The sequence below is a fragment of the Rhincodon typus genome, chromosome 26 (assembly GCF_021869965.1).
Source record: "Rhincodon typus isolate 14 chromosome 26, sRhiTyp1.1, whole genome shotgun sequence".
NCBI classification, from domain to species: Eukaryota; Metazoa; Chordata; class Chondrichthyes; order Orectolobiformes; family Rhincodontidae; genus Rhincodon; species Rhincodon typus.
The window spans coordinates 18,596,072-18,615,877 of record NC_063357.1 but is presented as its reverse complement, the minus strand read 5'-3'; the positions used below and the strand labels follow the sequence as shown (position 1 = coordinate 18,615,877).

General features: G+C 40.5%; 1 protein-coding gene across 1 annotated transcript in view; it reads right to left on the bottom strand.

The window, feature by feature from the left end:
* Positions 1–17,633: 17,633 nt before the first annotated feature.
* The window catches only part of phf12b (PHD finger protein 12b), a 139,041-nt gene continuing 136,868 nt past the window's right edge, over positions 17,634–19,806 (bottom strand). The window contains exon 15 of the mRNA XM_020529807.2: positions 17,634–18,746. Coding sequence (XP_020385396.1) covers positions 18,418–18,746 — 329 coding nt within the window. The 3' untranslated portion in view covers positions 17,634–18,417. The remainder of the gene's footprint in view (positions 18,747–19,806) is intronic.

Sequence of the window (19,806 nt, the reverse complement as noted above, 5' to 3'; positions counted from 1 at the left end):
CAACAGGATTCAGCCATCAAACTAAAAAGACAATGGGCCCACCACACAAATGAGTAATATGTGATGTGAATTTCAGTGCAGGTATGATGCCAGGCCATACATTCCAGTGACTGGATTGTCTCAAATATCACAAACATTCAGCTGTTCTCAACAGAGTATTGACAATAATCAAGTAGCCAGTGCTTCTAGAATTCAGAACATAGGTTCTAACATTAGATGTGATGTGCAATTGGATAGCACTGACTCAACAATCAAAGTATGCGATTAGTTGCACTTGCATCTAATTTAAGGTTATCAATTGGGCTTCACATGATGCTCACTGGTTCTTGCTAGAAGCTATATATACACATTTATATTCATACACAATTCTGTACTTGGCAAACAGAAACAAAAAGGCCACATATTGTCAATTAAACAAAAGCATGTGGACCGCCGTTCTCTGATGACTTTTTTTAAGCCAATGCCTCAACCAATCAGCATCCCTTTCTCATGAAGTATAAATTGTTGTTCTCTTTGAGATTATGGTTGGTTTTAAAATTTCTACATAAACCTAGCCTCACTGCTATGAAAAAAAATCTCCACAATTATGATAAAAACCTTAATTTTGTCATAAATAAACAACTTGAATGTCTAGATGCCAAATTTTACGTTATTAGATAAAAACTTCAACAAACTTAAGAACATCAAGCTTGTTATCTCTGTACTCCTCCTCCAATTTTCCAAACCAATTTTACTAACCTATTTAGATCAATGCAACCCTTTCCCATCAGTATCAACCCTATTCAAAACTGGCCTCTAATTTGCTAAAACCAACCAGTAGTGAAGGTGCAAAAAACTGACCCTGATCTTCAACTTTATTTTCAGTTGAATTGACAATTTATTTTATCAATTGTTCTAATACCATAATCTGATGAGATATTTTGATGGTACTCTTAAGGATTCAAAGGAGAAGTAAAACTGCCCAACTTTCATTATTTGAGAGTGAACAGCTTTAAACCTGACAACAAAAGAATTTTACTTGGGTTGGGGAAAGCTTTTAATCTTAAGGTAATGAATTCCGCACAGTGCAATCCCTAGTTTAACCCTGTTCTAGAAAGAACCTTGCATTTTTATAGTGTTTTTCAAGATCACCAGACAATCACAAAGTACTCCATAGCCAACAAAATACTCTTCAAGTGTGGTTGCTCTTGTGATGAAAAGCAACAGCTAAATTTTGGACAGCAAATTCCTACAAACACAATGTAATTATGTGAAGTAATTGTTTTAGCGATGTTGGATGAGGGATAAATATGGTGCAGGACACTGGGGTAATGCCACTGATCTTCTTTGAAATAATGCACCCCAATCTTTATAACCCTCTCAGAAATCAGACAAGGCACTGGTTTAACATCTCATTCAAAAGATCACACCATTGACAATGCAGCACTCTAATACTACTGCACTGTAGTGTCAGCCAAGATTTTTGTCTCAAGTCCATGTGAAGCCGACAGTGCCACCAACTACTAACACTTAATTGGCACTTACATATTAGACATTGCACCAATGTTTTTTAAAAACCTCTTTTAACTTCAGATGTCCAAACAGGCTATTCCAGAATTAATATGATGTAGCATCACAGTTCTTATTTGAAGGAATGTTGCATTGACAGAGAATGCTCTCTTTTGGTCTGCAGGTTAACCCAAACATTGCCTAAGCAATACCATTAGCATTCTTTTGTTTTTTGCTGTGAGCAACCTCATCATCTGTTTCACTTACTCCTCCTCGCTCCTCTGTCAACAGCAAAAAAAACCCATCATTTTCCAGTACCCTTCAGTTCTGAAGTCATTTCGGACTCAAAATGTTAACTTTGTTTCTCTCTCTGCAGATGCTGCTAAACCTGCTGAATTGCTCCATCACTTTCTGATTCTATTTCAGATGTCCAACATCTACAGTACTTTGCTTTAGAGGTTAACCCAAGGTTCTGCTGCCTGTTCCAGTGAATGTAAGTCACTTGGCAACACTGTGCCCAGAGTGAACATTATTCCCTCAAATCACTAATCTAAAAACAGATCGTTCATTCACTCATGACTGGGTTGTTTATGGTGATTTGTGGGAGAAAATTGCCTACTGCATTTTCGTATGATTCAATAAGTAATTAACAGCTCTAAAGTCCTGCTTATTGCCTGATGTGAAAAGGACATACAAATGGTGCGCTGATACTGGTGGTTTAATTTTGTTTTAAAAAAAAGGACAGAAATTGATATTAAATTTCCTTAATCTGTTAATAGTTTTTAAAATGGTACCTTTCAAAAAAAAAATTACCCATTATGGTGCAAATAAATGCTAAAAAAAAAATCCAGTGATTAATTTATCCCTTTACAAGTTAAGAAATACTGTATGTTATATATTTTTTTGAGTTGCAACTATCTTTCGTAGAATTACGTACAGTGTGTAGCACATAAACAGACCATTTGATTCAACTGGTCAATATGCTGCCCTTAAGATAAACTCTCCTCCCACCCCCTTCATCGAATGCCATCAGTTTATATTTCTATTTCTAGGACTGTCATATGTTTATCTATTTTTTCCTTAAAATGCATCTGTGCTATTTAGTTTGACAGCTCCCTGTGGTAGTAACTGTCCCATTCTAAGCACTCTCTGGGTAAAAGAGATATTTTGCTGAAATCATAATTTGGATTTGTATTGGCTACACGATATTATTGAGAGACTGGCCGGTTCATTTGGGTATTCAGTCAGCATATGGATCGGATTAACGACAACATGGTAAAGTCACATTTCTGTTCCAGCTGAGGTAGACTTGGAGTCTACCCATTACCACGGTTCAGAGAGTATCCTTTGGACAGAAAACTTAAGGAGATATAATACACCTGAAACCTAGTTTTGATGCCAAATCACACAAATGCAAGTATCTTCTCTACATCTACCCTATCAAACACCTTTATAATTTGAAGACATTTGCCAGATCACCCCCTTAACCTTTCCCAGAATGAAGAGAATAACCTTTCTCCAGCCTGATCAAACCTTCCTGACAACTATAACCCCTCAGTTTGGGTTTGGTGATAGGTTCTCCCCCTTTGAAGCACATACCATTTACCTTTTTTTTTTAAAATGAAGCCTGAAACCTATGTGCTGCCCCTTAAGCTATATGTAACTCTTCAGGTATTGATAGGCCTGTTACAGAGAGCTACTTAAAAGTAATATGTCTGAAAAAAATCCTCCCTATAGGTCTATGCTTTAACAAACCTCCTACCAAACTTTCTGCATGGCCCTTCATACCCTTTCTCAATCACACACTTGTGAACACACAGAGTTTGCAGAGCATATATTGAGTCCTCTTCGTACTGGACTCTGAATAAGACTGTATCCCTAACTTCAGGCTTCATGAGGCTCCCTTTCAGTGAATTACATTATCCTCTTTGTCTCTTGTCACCAAGGAACAGACATATATTCAAAATATGTTGAACAGGAACAAACGAAAAAAGCAAATTCTTATCAAAGTCGAGCCAACACATGCTGACTGAGCAAAACAGGAAATAACACAACCCTCACACAAAATTTGCCTCAGTAATAAGCCAAGAACTAGCAATCAGCTTCTTGTCCTACTTGAATGGTTGTAAATGGTTCTCCTCATTATTTTGTGGAAGGGATTACTACTATCTTTGTTCTTCTTCAAATGGGGAGATTGTTAAAACCAATACTTCTTATTGTTTGGTCTGAGACGCCAGTAAATCTTTGAACAAATAGTATTCCTGGAACTGTTAATTTGTTTCTCTGATGACTAGTCACGTCAGAGAACATAAGACTAACTATGAGCAGTGGCCAATGAAAAATCTTTTTGTCCTATTATTTACAATATAGCATGAGCTTTGTGGAGCTAAAGAATGCTCTGAAATACAAATCAGCCAACTATCTTCAACTCTACTAAAATTATGATTCATCAAGGAATTAAATGAGTTGGAGATATAAACATGGTTTGAACCAGTATTTAATCGAGTTGGTGGCTTAAGACAAATGTGACAATTTGTTATAAATTGCTGGGTTAGGACACATGTCTAAGTCACCAAGAAGCGGTGGAACTTCATGGAAGCTGAAGTGCGTCATATGTAAAATTATTAAAAGACACGAAGGATCTTGAAGTATGTCTTCTGAAAAGTGTTCAAAATATTGTATAACTTTAAGGATTATAATTTTACTGTTTACTTTCTTTTTGTAAAACCTGCTGTTTTATAATAAATTTGAATTCATACTTTCATCCCAAACTATATGGTCTGCCAGAGTGGTGGTTTTCAATCTGTCAGAGGTGCTAGGCAAGTATGCTACATCCTGCAGTAGTTTACTGTTTAACTTAGTGGTGTAAGAGTAACCTGTTCAGTATCCTAAATGTTTCACACATAAAATTAAGTATTGTCCCATAATGAGTTTTCTTTTGCACCAACTATGAGTAAAAAGGATTAAGTAGAGATCTGAATTGCTCCACAGCTACTATTACAGAATAGTGCACCAACTTAGTCAATTCAAATGCATCTTATGGAAAGTTTACGAAAAAGATTTTAGTCATATTTATCAGCGCAGAGGATCAAAAACAAGCTCAGATGAACGGTTTTTATGTTTACATATTGTTACTGTTTCAGCATCTGGAGTATGCTCAAGGATAAACATTAGTTGGAACAAAATGTTCAGAAGTTCTTGCCTGCATTATTGATGAGCACATGCAGCTGGGGCTCTGACTTCAGGAAGGTCTCTGCAAAAGCCCTCACTGATTTAAGACTTGCAAGATCCAGCTGCATAAAGATCACTTGGTTGTTGCCGCTCTTCTGTGGACGACAGAAATCTGCATTAAAGCATCTTATAATCTCTAGTGTACAGTACTAAGGAAAAACCTTTCATCAAATCTTTGAATGTTAATTACAGCTACCAAGACACCACATGCTGTGTGAGAGATATTTATAAGTTGCCACTTCACATTCCTAACAATGGATTTAAAACATGGATGGGTAGGGAGCAAATGGAACACTTTTAAACAAAACACATTCCATGTATAGTGTGTTCCTTTCTCTGTTATTTTTGTTCTCTTTTCACCTTCTCCTGTCCTGGCAGTGGTGACAGCGCCAGACTACTATTCCCTGGGCACAATATTACTGTCCACCACAGTTCCTTCTTCACAAGTAGAGGGGTGCGCATGTAGGCAGTCTCTGTAATGGAAGAAGATATCAGAGCCCAACGGTCAGAATTCATGGGGTAGGGAGGGGCAACAGGTGGATGTATCTCCAAATGTCCCCAAAACACCCTGGAAAATACACCCACGGAGCAACAAATCACAAATTCACCCCCATAAAGAGAACAAAAAGAAATTATGAGTAGTTGCTCCGCCAAACACAAGCCAGTTCTTTTGCACGCTTGCTGCACCAAATGCAGAGAAGTTACCTATTAGTGGAGGTGCAGCAAGCAGGGCACATAGCAATGACGAGGTCACTAGGGCCGCCTTTAGCCAAGGCTACTATTGTAGGCTGGGTCCAGGAGCCACCATTAACCAAGAGTGGGAATTCAGCTAGCCGAACCTGGCAAGGGGGGAATCTGCTGGGGGAGAGCCGGTGCTAGGGGAGGGGTGAAGACCTGCAACAGGGTTGCAGTGAGAGAAAGAGGCTACCAGAGGTGCTGAGGAGGACTGCAAAGGGGAAGTGAACAGTTTTAACCCTGGACTGACCTATCCCCTCCCTAACTCCCCACCTACACTCACCTTTACTGGCTCCATCCCCGCCTCTTTGACCTGTCTGTCTCCTCTCCACCTATCTTCTCCTTTATCCATCTTCTACCCACCTCCCCCTCTCTCCCTATTTATTTCAGAACCCCCTTCCCCTCCCACATTTCTGAAGAAGGGTCTAGGTCCGAAACGTCAGCTTTCCTGCTCCTCTGATGCTGCTTGGCCTGCTGTGTTCATCCAGCTCTACAACTTGTTATCTCAGATTCTCCAGCATCTGCAGTTCCTACTATCTCTGTAACAAAAGAATCTTACTTGGGTTGGGGAAAGCTTTTAATCTCAAGGTAATGAATTCCTCACAGTGCAATCCCTAGTTTAAGGCTGTGCAAGCTCAGAAGCCTGTTGTTTTATACCAATTGAAAAATGATGATACCTAGAAAATTAATACTTCCATGGTGTGTTCTGACTTTAGTTTTAATTGAGAGTTGATTATTACTAAGGTTATTGATGAATCACTCCAATCCTTTGTGCAAGTCCAAATATCCCTTATGTCAACAAAATTGCAGAAAGTGCTACGTAATTGCATCCCCTAACAATTGACTTAGTGAACATGAAAAAAAAAGTCATTAAAATCAAAGTCTAGGCCTTGAGGGCAGAAGCTCTCAAAAATTATTTTGTCACCTATCACAGGCAATTATAATCCTGTCCTTTGCAGTTATCAAAGTACTACACCAAGAAACTGAAGCTGAAGCACTCTCTGGTTTTTGTTTTCTTCAGCCCAAAGCTGAAACATAATTAATTCAAGGCACTTTTTGTTCATTTCTTGCACTTTCAAAGTAGTTTTGCTTCCTCTTTTGAACGTGATCATTGTGTTTGGATACTGGGCGGTGAGCAGGAGCGTTGCAGGGGAAGGAGATGCAATTCTCCAGCACCTTATCCAAGAAGCCATTCACCACCTAGGGGCACAATGGGAAAGAAACCATATGAGCCAACCATGCAAGCCACATCCAGTCCTGCCTTCATGAGAATGAACAAGGTGTTTTTTTCCCAGCAGTCACTGGAAGCAACCACGCATGGAAACACATACTGGTTTTCCCCTCCCTACCCTACGCTATCAGACCAATTGGAGTACACATATTTCCATCCTGCTATAGACTTTGGTACGTATGGCCTGGTTAGTATGGGTTAGTTACAGGCAACTTTAACAATTGAGTCAGGGGAGCCACAATGAGCAACTTTCATTATGACAAATATCACTTTTTCTCAAATGCTCTTACTTAAAAGTACAATAACAGCGCCAGTGACCAGGGTTCAATTCCACCCTCGAGCAACTGTCTGTCCGGAGTTTGAACATTTTCCCCGTGTCTGCGTGGGTTTCCTCCGGGTGCTCCGGTTTCCTCCCACTGTCCAAAGATGTGCGGGCTAGTTAGATTGGCCAGGCTAAATTGCCCATAGTGTTCAGGGATGTGTAGATTAGGTGGGTTATAGGGGTGTGGGTCAGGCTGGGAGGCTCTGCGGGTCGGTGTGGACTTGTTGGGCCGAAGGGCCTGTTTCCACACTGGGTAATTCTATGATTCTAGACAGCAACCAGACAACAAAGTCAGCTGTTAACATAGCAGAGCAAAAGTTGGGTCTCACTTTTCAGTACAGTCCTTCGATAATTAGTAAGAAAAGGCATTTTGTGGAAGATTGTATCTTGCACTGGTCTGGAAATTGCAAAAATACCTTTGTAAAGGGAAGCAATATTTTATATACTTAAGAAAGCAAGGTATAAAATGTTGTTCTCCTTTACATTGTGTTCTTGCAAAAGTCCTGATGACAGCAAAGTGAAAAGCTTTTCAACAAAAATGTGAGATAACAAGGTGTGGAGCTGGATGAACACAGCAGGCCAAGCAGCATCAGAGGAGCAGGAAGGCTGATGTTTCGGGCCGAGACCCTTCTTCAGAAATGGGGGAGGGCAAGGGGGTTCTGAAATAAATAGGGAGAGAGGGGGAGGCGGATAGAAGATGGATAAAGGAGAAGATAGGTGGAGAGGAGACAGACAGGTCAAGGAGGCGGGGTTGGAGCCAGGGAGGTGATAGGTCGGTCCAGGGAGGACGGACAGGTCAAGGAGGCGGGATGAGGCTAGTAGGGAGGAGAGGGGGGTGGGGCTTGAGGTGGGAGGAGGGGATAGGTGGGAGGAAGGACAGGTTAGGGAGTCAGGTACGAGCTGGGCTGGTTTTGGGATGCGGTCGGGGGAGGGGAGATTTTGAAGCTTGTGAAGTCCACATTGATACCATTGGGCTGCAGGGTTCCCAAACGAAATATGAGATGCTGTTCCTGCAACCTTCGGGTGGCATCATTGTGGCACTGCAGGAGGCCCAGGATGGACATGTCGTCTAAGGAGTGGGAGGGGGAGTTGAAATGGTTCGCGACTGGGAGGTGCAGTTGTTTGTTGCGAACCGATCGTAGGTGTTCCACAAAGTGGTCTCCAAGCCTCCGTTTGGTTTCCCCGATATAGAGGAGGCTACAACAGGAACAGCGGATACAATACACCACATTAGCAGATGTGCAGGTGAACATCTGTTTGATGTGGAAGGTCTTCTTCGGGTCTGGGATGGGGGTGAGAGGGGAGGTGTAGGGGCAGGTGTTGCACTTCCTGCGGTTGCATGGACAAGTGCCGGGGGTGATGGGGAGTGTGGAGCGGACAAGGGAATCACGGAGAGAGTGGTCCCTCCGGAAAACGGATACCTCTCAACAAAAATGTGTTTTTTTTTTCAGTAATGCTCTAGTTCTGTATTACCAAATGACTATATGTAAATATTGGATAATTTGCTACGTGCTCTCTGCTACAAGCTTGGTACAGCGAGTAAAAAAGTTCCACTCCAGGCAAATCCAAGATCGTATAAAATGCAGAGAACAAAGCTGGGAGTAGAAGGATTGTGGGTGTTTATTTTGAGGGAGTGATTGTTGCAGCATAGTATCCGAGCAAGGTTATAACTGAATGTTTATAGTGTCAGCAAACAGTATGGCAAGGACGGGCAACTAAATATTAAAAAGGATGCTTAGTGATACGACACAGGTGAAGACGTGAGAGTTGGAGGTTTGACAGGATGAACATAATGAGGAACAACTGAAGTAATTTTGGGCGGGGAAAGAAGTAGGAACGGACAGGGGCAGCAGAGGAAGAGATGGCAGCTGAGGTAACGTGTGGACGATCTGGGACTTGAAGCTTATTCAATTCATCACATTAAATGGTCTATACAAGTCTCATGGGTTTTTTCTATGAGACTTGTACCAATTATCTACATCCTTAAAATTCCAACCAATCTAACTTGCAGGTGTCAAAAGCACTGAGAGTTCAGATGGGCAAATGAGATATTATTGATTAAAAAAAAAATCTGATGTTGGAAGTCCAGTGAAGTGGGAATGCCTGATCAATGACCCATGAGCCATCCATACATGCCCAGATTTAATTTGCCAGTTTTTGAATGGGGAAGTGAACAGGGATAGGAGTCCAGTCTGAAAAGGAACCCTCTGTCTTCTACCTCAAGCCAGCTCTGTATCCAAATGGCCAGTTATCCCTGGATTCCATGTGATCTAACCTTGCTAACCAGTCTACCGTGAGGAGCCTTGTCAAACGGTTTACTCAAGTCCATACAGATGACGCCCATCTCTGTGCTCTCATCAATCCTCTTTGTTACTTTTCAAAAAACTCAATCAAGTTATGAGACATGATTTCCCATTTAAAAAGCCATGTTGACAGTCCGTAATCAGTCCTCGCCTTTCCAACTACTTGTAAATCCTGTCCCTCAGGACTTCGTCCAACAACTTACCCATCACCGATGTCAGGCTCACTGGTCTATAGTTCCCTGGCTTTTCCTTACCACTTTTCTTAAATAATGACACCACATTAGCCAACCTCCAGTCTTCCAGCACCTTACCTGTGGCTATCGATAATACAAATATCTCAGCAAGGGGCCCAGCAATCACTTCCCTAGCTTCCCACAGAGTTCTAGAGTACACCTGATCAGGTCCCAGGGATTTAGCCACCTTTGTGCATTTTAAAACATCCAGCATGTACTCTTCTGTAATACGGGTATTTTTCAAGATGTTGCTATTTATTTCCCCACATTCTATCTTCCATATCCATCTCCATAGTAACCACTGATGCAAAATACTTGTTTAGTATCTCCCCCATTTCCTGTGGTTCCACTCATAGGCAGCCCTGCTGATCTTTAAGGGTCCTATTTTGTCCCTAGTAACTCATTTGTCCTTAATGTATTTGTAGAATCCTTTTGGATTCTCCTTAACCATATTTGCCAAAGCTATCTCATTTCCCCTTTTTGCCCTCCTGATTTCCCGCTCAAGTATACTCCTACTGCGTTTATACTCTACCAGGGATTCATTCGATCTCTGCTGTCTTTACTTGCCGTATGCTTCCTTCTTATTGTTAACCACAACTTCAATTTCTCTAGTCATCCAACATTCTCTACACCTACCAGCCTTGGCCTTCACCCTAACAGGAGCATACTGTCTCTTTACCTGTGAACATCTGCCCCAATCAACTTTGGAAAGTTCTTGCCTAATATCATCAAAATTGGCTTTCCTCCAATTTAGAATTTTAACCTTCTGATCTGGTCTATCCTTTTCCATCACTATTTTAAAACTAATAGAATTATGGTCACTGGCCCCAAAGCGCTCCCCCACTGACATCTCAGTCACCTGCCCTGCCTTATTTCCCAACAGTAGGTCAAGTTTTGCACCTTCTCTGGTAGGAAGATTCACATACTGAATCAGAAAACTTTCTTGCACACACTTAAATTCCTCTCCATCCAAGTCCTTAACTCTATGATGATCCCAGTGTATGTTTGGAAAGTTAAAATCCCCTACCATTATCACCCTATTATTCTTACAGATAACTGAGATTTCCTTACAAATTTGTTTCTCAATTTCCTGCTGCCTATTGGGTGGGGTGGGGGGCGGGGTGCCATAGTACAATCCCAATAAGGTGACCATCCCTTTCTTATTTCTCAGTTCCAGCCAAATAACTTCCCTCGACGTATTTCCAGGAATATCCTCCCTAAGTAGAGCTGTAATGTTATCCTTAATCAAAAATGCCACTCACTCTTCTCTCTTACCCCCCCCCTTACTATCCTTCCTATGGCATGTATACCCTGGAACATTAAGCTGCCACCCCTGTACATTCCTGAGCCAGTCTCTGTAATCACTATGATATCCCAGTCCCACATTCCCAACCGTGTCCTGAGTTCATCTGCCTTACCTGTTCGGCCTCTTGTATTGAAATAAATGCAGTTTAATTTATCAGTCTACCTTGTTCATTGCTTTGTTCCTGCCTGCCCTGACTGTTTGACTTGTTCCTTTTCTCAACTGCACTAGTGTCAGGCTGCTCTCTTTCCTCACTATCTCCCTGGGTCCCATCGCGGCCCTCTGCTTACTAGTTTAAATTATCCTGAAAAGCTCTAGCAAATCTCCCCGCCAGTATATTAGTCAGCTTCCAACTCGGATGCAATCTGTCCTTCTTATACAGGTCACTTCTAACCCAGAACAGATTCCAATGATCAAAAAAATGTGAAACTTTCTCCCCGCACCAGCTCCTCAGCCACGCATTCATCTGCTCTATCCTCATATTCTTACCCTCACTAGCTTGTGGCACTGGGAGTAATCCAGATATTACCACCCTCGAGGACCTCCTTTTTAAATGCCTGCCTAACTTCTTATATTCTCCCCTCAGAATTTCATCCTTTTCTCTTCCTATGTCATTAGTTCCAATACGTACAATGATCTCCTGCTGGTCCCTCTCCTCTCTAAGAATATTCTGCACCCTCGCTGAGAAATCCTTTATCCTGGCACCAGGGATACAATACACCATTCTGATGTCTCGCTGTTGGCTGCAGAAAGGTCTGTCTGTGCCTCTGACTGGAGAGTGCCCTATCACAAGCAATTGCTTGGAACCTGTTGTACTCCTAATAACAAAACAGTCAGTCTCAGTTCCAGAAATCTGGCAGTCAGTGTTACATTCCCCGGTGAGTCCATCACCTCCTACATTTTCCAAAACTGCATACTTATTTGAGATGAGGATAGCCACAGGAGACTCCTGCACTACCTGCCTCTTTCTCCTACCTTTCCTAGAGGTCACCCACCTCCCTGATTGTATCTTTGGTTTATCTCCCTTCCTGCAACTACCATCCATTACACCCCCAGCTCCTGTAAACTCCTCACTGCCGCTAATCGCTGCTCCAACCAATCCATGCGATCTGATAGAGTTCACAACCAAACACACTTCCTGCAGACATAATTGTCAGTAACATAGAAACTCTTCCTAATCTCCCAAATCCGACAGGAAGAGCACATCACTCTTTTAAAGGCCATCTTTGTACCACAACGATCTACAGACCCAGAAAACAGCACAGTCTTACTGCTCTACAAATACTGCTCCAGGCTAACTTAGTACCTATATTTCATATGTTTCAAGTTTAGTTAAGAGACAGATGTCAATAAAATCATATCAAAAAAGAACTCACTCCATCTGGTATTGCAGATTTACAAGAAAAAAAGTAAGGTTAAACCTGACATATGCTTCCTTCTTCTTGACCACAACCTCAATTTCTCTCACCATCCAGCATTCCCTAAACCTATCAGCCTTGCCCTTCACCCTAACAGGAACATACTGTTCCTGGACTCTCGTTATCTCATTTTTGAAGCTCCCAGCACAGGTTTCTCCAAGGTCAGCTGTCATTGCGCTGTTTGTTAATTTTTCTTAGAATGAACTCTAATTCCAAGTATCCCTGGGCATCAAACAGCAGAGGCAGCTGTGCAGGTTTACTGCTCCATTTGTTTCATTTCCCACATGGTCACTACCTTTCTCTCTCTTTCTCCTTTTTAGTGTCATTGTTTTGATTTTTTTCCTCCAAAGAACCGAAACAACACAACAGCTTTTCTAACTGTAACTGCTGCTCCTAAGATTCGAGGAAATCAGCTCCAACAATGAAAATACCTAAAAAAAAGAGCAGCTCTTACAGCCACAATTTTTCCCATTCTCCATTTTAGATTACCCAAGAATATTCTGGCTTCAAGTCCTATTGCAGGTTCTTGAGCCAATATTCTAAGCCTGAGACTCCAGTGCAGTTCTAAGGGAGTGCTACATTGCTAAAGTTGTGAGCTTTCAATCAGACATTAAATTGAGGCCCTTCTTAGGTGAATATAAAAGATCCTATTCATCAACACCAAAAAAAAAGCCATTTGCTGCCCATGGACTCTGCTCGGCGAAACTGGCTGCCATTTTTCCTACCAGTAGCACGCCAAGTCATTTCAAAACAGCAAGACACGGGGAACTGCGGGGTTGGAGAAGACCGATTACAGCAGAGAGAGGGAATGGCTTTTGGCATCTTAGAGTCTATGTGCTGACTTGAGGTCCGGTTTGGGAAGGTTTAGCTAAAAATATTGCACCGGAGAGAATGCACAGACACAGAGACTGATCACCGTTCTGATGTCGAAGACCGCTGCTTCAGCACGCTCCTTGTTCCTGCAAGCCAGGATCACTCGGGCTCCCCGGCGGGCCATGTCCAGCGCCGTCTCTTTGCCGATCCCCGTGTTTGCACCTGATACACAAATTCAATTCATATTAACACTTAATGCAACATGAACACCAGTTCGAAAGTGTTAAACTGCAGAATAAAAAAAAAACAAACAACCTTTTACATTCGGGTGGCGTGTGCCATTTATATTCGCATTACATTCGAACTTTCAACAACTTCAACTTCAGGGTGTTGGAAATTATTACAACGGTAAGGTTTACATGCATTTCCCAAGGCCGAGAAGCCTCACATTCATTCCGAGCCACTCTGAGACGTACCTGTGACTATCACCGTTTTCCCTTGCAGCGAAGTGTCGCTCCTACACGGAATCCCTTTCAGAAAATTGTAGTAAGTAATAATATAAACAGCAACTAGTATCGCAGCAGCCATTATCAAGGATACCATGGCTAGCCGAGACAGAAGATAAACCAGTTTTAAATCCTGCGCAGTGAAGCCGTAGTGCTCAGATTAGACAAACGCCAGTGAAAGATAATGACGGAGGGACTGAGATTAATCAGACTATTTCGACACTTCAGACAAAAGGCAGTCACCACTCCCTCGCCTTCGGACGTAAAGAATTTGGGTTGCAGAGTGTTAGGAATGACTGCCCCCTGCAGATTGCTGTTAAAGGCAGCGTTTCCTTCACATAATCAGCAGAATATTGAACACCAACATTTACGGAAGCAATTGGATTAAATACACGTTACGAGGTTATCTTTTTCAGTTTTCCTTTCATAGTTCTTCATTTCTAGTCCGTTTCCCACCGCTCAGTTCCCACTTTTCATCGTTTTCCCAGTTTTCACTCTCTTCAATTTCTTTCCTTAACGTATTCCCAAAGTGTAGTGCAATTTTAATCTCCAAGAACAGGTTTACACAAGTGAGAAGTAAGCGCCCACGTTGTGTTCAAGGAGTAAGCTGATCAATTCTAAAGGTGGTTGTATGGCCTGTATTCTTTTTCTAGTCTTTTTGTTTTTATATTAATAGCCTTTTGTTTTGTGAAAGACAATCGGTAAAAAGAGGCGAGACAAGGGCTGCTAGCACTTCTTGTAACTGAACGCCAGAAACAGCAGAGGTGCATTTGGTAAAGGAGCAATTGCATCTGCTTCTCCCCAAACCACAATCTCTCACAACGCTTCAGTTCCTTCCAACCGTGAGCTTTGTGTGCCTGCCGCTTGACTGACTTTACACATTTCCTAGACCAGAAACTTGCAGAAAAACAAAACAGGTTCTGTTTTAACATCTACCACACACCTAGAAAACCCCTACTTCTAGGTTTTTATCCAGGACATTCTGCCTCCACCTGACTGAATGCATCTCCTCATCAACGGCAATGCCATCATCTCACAGTGAGCAGTACACTAAACAACAATGAGGGAATTGCAACAACATACTTTGAAGAATAAGTGTGACTCAACATTCAAATATTAACAGCAATTTTAAAGTTGAATGGTTCGATAACCTGTGGGTCAGGGTATTAAAATCTAAGTTGTTTGGCTGATAAAATATATGATCTCCGAGTGGATGTTAATGGTATTCTTTCAGAAAATTGTAATAAGGCACTTGCAGTCAAAAAATGCATCTGAATAATGTAGCCTTTGATAGTTTCTGTCATTACTGGGCTTCTTGGCCTCCAAAGCATACTGATTGATTAAAAATAATCTGTTAAAACATGTTATGATACATCTCTGGAAGAGATGACACTTAAAACCAGGGCCTTCTTGCCCAGAGACAGGGATATTACCATTACTCCAAAAGAGCCCCAACCTCCACAAGAAAATTTAGATAAATGTTAAATTGCAACTCACATCAAACTCAGCTCAAAAGATTTCTTTCAGAGATGGAGAAAAGTAAAATTTCAACCATGCGGTCAAAAACAGTCACTAGATTAGACCCTCTATTTCAATATCAATATGTTCAATTCAACAAAAGTGGTTTAAATATTTAAGACACCAAAGCAGTATGTACGATCAGCAAGTATTAGCTAGGCAAGAACTAAGATACTATCATTTCTTTTTAAACACTATTACCACCACTCTATTCAATCATTTTAACTATCAATAACAAATGAACTCATTGGTGACAAAATGAAATATCAGAGGTAAAGCAACAAGACAGAATCTGCTGATTATAAAACTCCAAATGTTTTGTACTTCAGTCTACAGAAGGGTGAAGCAGCCAGACGGTGGGGCCTTCTTGAGCTCATCACCAGTCAATATGCTTTTTAATTCTGAGAGTATCAGTGAGAATATTTGACATTTTCATTGTAACCGCCAATAGATTTTGAATTCCGATCCACTTGGAGCAGCAGATGAGGAAAACAAGATTGAATCAAAACTCTCAAGATTTAAGTTCACGCGCTTGATGTTGGAGGAGATATATATATGTATACGAGATCTAACTGAATAAGGATCATTAACAAAGAATGGGAAAGATGTTTACAAGTGGTAATTCATATGATGTAAAACCATTACAATCACCAACCAAAACCAATCTGTGGCTAAATAGAATACAGTGTGAAGGTCACGTCGTAACCTCCAATGCATGACTTTTACTTTTTGATGCAGTAACTTAGTTTTCAGGATTCAACTCTGTCATATAACCAAGAATAACAGGAACAAATATTCTTGTTCAGGAATGGTGTAACTACCAAGCTCCTTAACCTGGGGGCGTGGTGAGATACACTTCGAGCTCTGGTTCTTTCAGACAATAGAGGCAGCATTTTTTTTTACAAAGTTTGGAAGGTCTAAGTTTTGGTCTATTCAGGGGGAGACATAACAACACTGAACAATTCTATATAATTCATCTTTATTGGCTTATTTGCATGACTTTTATTGTGTGTTATTTAAAAGAAAACACTTCTGGCTCATGGTTCAGATAGCTAATGTGTGGAGCTTAAGATCATGATTTAATATCCCTGAAAACATTTCAAAGTCATTACTCCAAATGACAGCTTAAATTTCCATTTCATTAAAGCATCTGGGTTCCTTCATCTCTAAAGATCTCAGAAGGATTCAATGATCAATTCAATTCTCCATGCAAAATGATGGACAGGCAACAACACATTTAATGTACATTCCTTTACATACAATTCAGTTGAAATTGGCATTGGATTTATTCTTTCTTCCGGAAACTGGAACTCATTTTCGTCTTCACCAGACAGTCTAGCGATTGGGTGGTATTCTGGTGTAGCCAAAAATAAGGCAGACAAGAGATTAGGTCCTCTCTACTGTTTAGGTTTATAGTAGACTGAAGACATTCTGATCCTGCCAGCAGGGGGCTTTCATGTCAAGTTGGTCCAAGAACATATGTCCTGAGGTGTGTCAGCATCACTTTTGGTCATCTAGACTTCCTGCTTTCAAATCCTATTGCTTTTGAAAAACAAATTAATGTTGAGCAGCATTACCAGGTGATGAGTTAAGTACCAATTATTTTGTTTCAAGTGAGTGAACTAGAATTCTTTAGCGGTATTTGTTGGTGAGCTGTAGCCCACAACTTCAAGTCTGCTGTTGCTGCCTATTTGTTGGAGATATAGATGAAGGCATTTTTTGTACAGTCAACATATTCCATAATCCCTGGCTTAGAACCAGTCAAATGGCCAGTGTGGTGTTGTCAGTCTGCACAAACAGTGGAATTTTATTTTAAAAAAGCTTCAGTCTACATTTCTCCTTACTCTGGAATATTTTTACTCCATGTGGTGGTCCTAGGGGAACCTAATTCTCATCTGGAAAGAACAGCAGCTGAGTAAACTTAGTACATTATATACATAGATCCATCAGACATCACTATTGTAGTTCAATTTTACAATTACTGCCAACCTTATAACAGTTTTGCTTTTTAACTTCCATAAAATATGGAATAATAATCTCTAAAGCAAGCAGACAGAGAGATTGGCCATCATTAAATTTGTTGCAATGTTGCCTGTCAATTTAATAAAAAGGAAAAACAAACAGCACAGCAGAAAGAAAGACTGAAGACAATATATGGATATTACATACAAAGACGCATACATCTCAAGTCATACGATCAGCTCGTGCGCGGTTGTAAAGCATCAGAAATACCACCCCTTCTGCCACAAAAAACAATCCAAAGAACTGTGGATGCTGGAAATTAGAAACAAAAACAGAAATCGCTGGAAAAACTTAGCAGTCTGGCAGTATCTGTGGAGAGAAAGCAGAGTTAATGTTTCAGGTCCAGTGACCCTTCTTCAGAACTGCTGTTTTGGATTGTTGCCCATCGGGTGTGTAAGATGGGTGAAGATTGATGATAGCACTGTATTAAAATATTCAAATGCAACAAGGAGTTTTTCTTTAAAAAATCTGATGTATTTACAGTCATAATAGACAGGCAGAGACAAGAACTTGGAGTCAATTTTTTATATACAGAATACATGAAAGTGTCTGTTGTAAAATCTGAAACAATACATTAACTATTTACATTTGAACTACTGTGTGAAAAAGGACCTTAACAAGCTTACGACAAACTTTTACACTACAATACAACACAACGGCAGCTGGTGCCATACCACAAGTTTTTAGCATGTTACACATTTAAAAACCACTGACACCATTAAAGGTGCATTAACACAGACTCTACTTTAACACTTCTCCTTTCTCAGTCAAATAAAATACCATTGATATTTGAAAGGGTTTTCTTTTCCTCTTTAATCAGTACACAGCAGCTACTTGTAGTGCAAAAGTAGCAGAAAACATCTGGGTCATAGGATTCCAGATACATTAAATAAAACAATGATCAGAGTAGATAAACATATCCTTTTATGAAAACTTTGCACATATTTATAAAAACTATTGTCACTGGCACAAAATATAACAAGTCTTTGATTATTTGTACATGTTTAGGGATGCAGTCTGAATGTATCCTAGGCTTTTCCAGTTCGTTCTGCAAAGGGTTTTTACCATGACCTTCAAATAGGACCTTGCTTCTTTTTCTCATTCAGTCAACATTTACAACTATGACAAGTTACATATTTAAAAGAGAAGTCATTATACAAATTCTATGTGCAACTGCCCACAAAATCTGAGCAAAACAACAAAAAAATGCTGAAGATACTTCATTTCATGCAATATAAAGACAGCTTCTTCAGTTCATGGTTCCCCGTTCAGTCCTCTGTACATTTCAGAAATCTCATGGAACAGAGTTGGATCGTAACACTGGCACTTGATGAAGTTTCATCAAATGCTTCTGTTCTAAGTCAGTTTCATGTGTTAGGGTTTCTTCCTCCTTTGGCTGCTTCACTGCAAATTCTGTGATGCTGAACACAAACTGCAGGCAACCAAGCTTGATGTAACTCCCATGATGCAACAATGCAGTCCCTTCCCAGCCTGCTCCACTGCCACCTATTAGACTGGAGCTGCTGGCTTTGCAGTTACAGCTTTTACCATGCAGTCCCTGGCCTTGGGAACTCATGACTGCCTCCTCTTGTTCCACCTCTTCTTTTCTGCTCTTACAATATTCTGAAAAAGAGACAGAAATAAAATAATCAAAAAATGTTAACCCTAAAGTTCACAAAAATTGAAATGTTGCCTAATATTCCAAAATTGGAATCAGATTTAATTAATTCATTCTGCTGTACAAGATATCCAAATGAATATATAAATGTGAATTGTCCACTGAAAACATCTGCACATGTCTAAGCACTGTGGTCAGTTGGATGTTTGTGCCATGAATATTGCATAATTCCACAGTTTATTAAACTTTACTGGAGAAGAATCTCACAGTGGTAGATGCCAATCACCCCCTTGGGAAAAATCCTATGTCTTTGTTATTGCTGTTTCCCTAAACACGGACTTCTATTGAACAAGAATGGGCTCTTCTCCATCCAGTTTGATTTCAAAGAATCTTGTTTTTTTCTGAAAATGAGGGTTTTAATCAACAATATGATGTTTCTGTTGTCCAGAACAGTTTTCTTGTGCAATGTATTTGGTTTTCATAATTGTTTTCACTTTTTAAAATGCTTCCCTGTTTGAAAAACTGCTCAGGGGATTAATAACTGGTTGGTATAGCTGTATACTGTACTAAGTTATTTTTTATTCATTCATTTTCATTTCAGAAAAGTAACTAATGTCCTTTGGGAAAGTAATCTGCTTTACTGACTTGGCCTGGCCTCACCTACCAGGTAGTATTGATGGACTAAAACAGAAGTTGCTGGAAAAGCTCAGCAGGTCTGCAGCATCTGTGAAGAAAAAAAAAAAAATCCAGAGTTAACGTTCTGAGGAAGGGTCACTGGACCTGAAACGTTAACTCTGATTTTTTTATTCACAAATGCTGCCAGACCTCCTGAGCTTTTCCAGCAGCTTCTGTTTTTGTTCCCGATTTACAGCATCTGCAGTTCTTTTGGTTTTTATTATTGATGGACTATTGATCCAGAAACTCAGGTAATGTTTTGGGGACCCGAATTTGAATACCACCACAGCAGATGACGGACTTTGAATTCAATTAAAAAATCCTGGAATTAAGATCTAGTGATGACCATGAAACCATTGTCGATTGTCAGAAAAACCCATCTGGTTCACT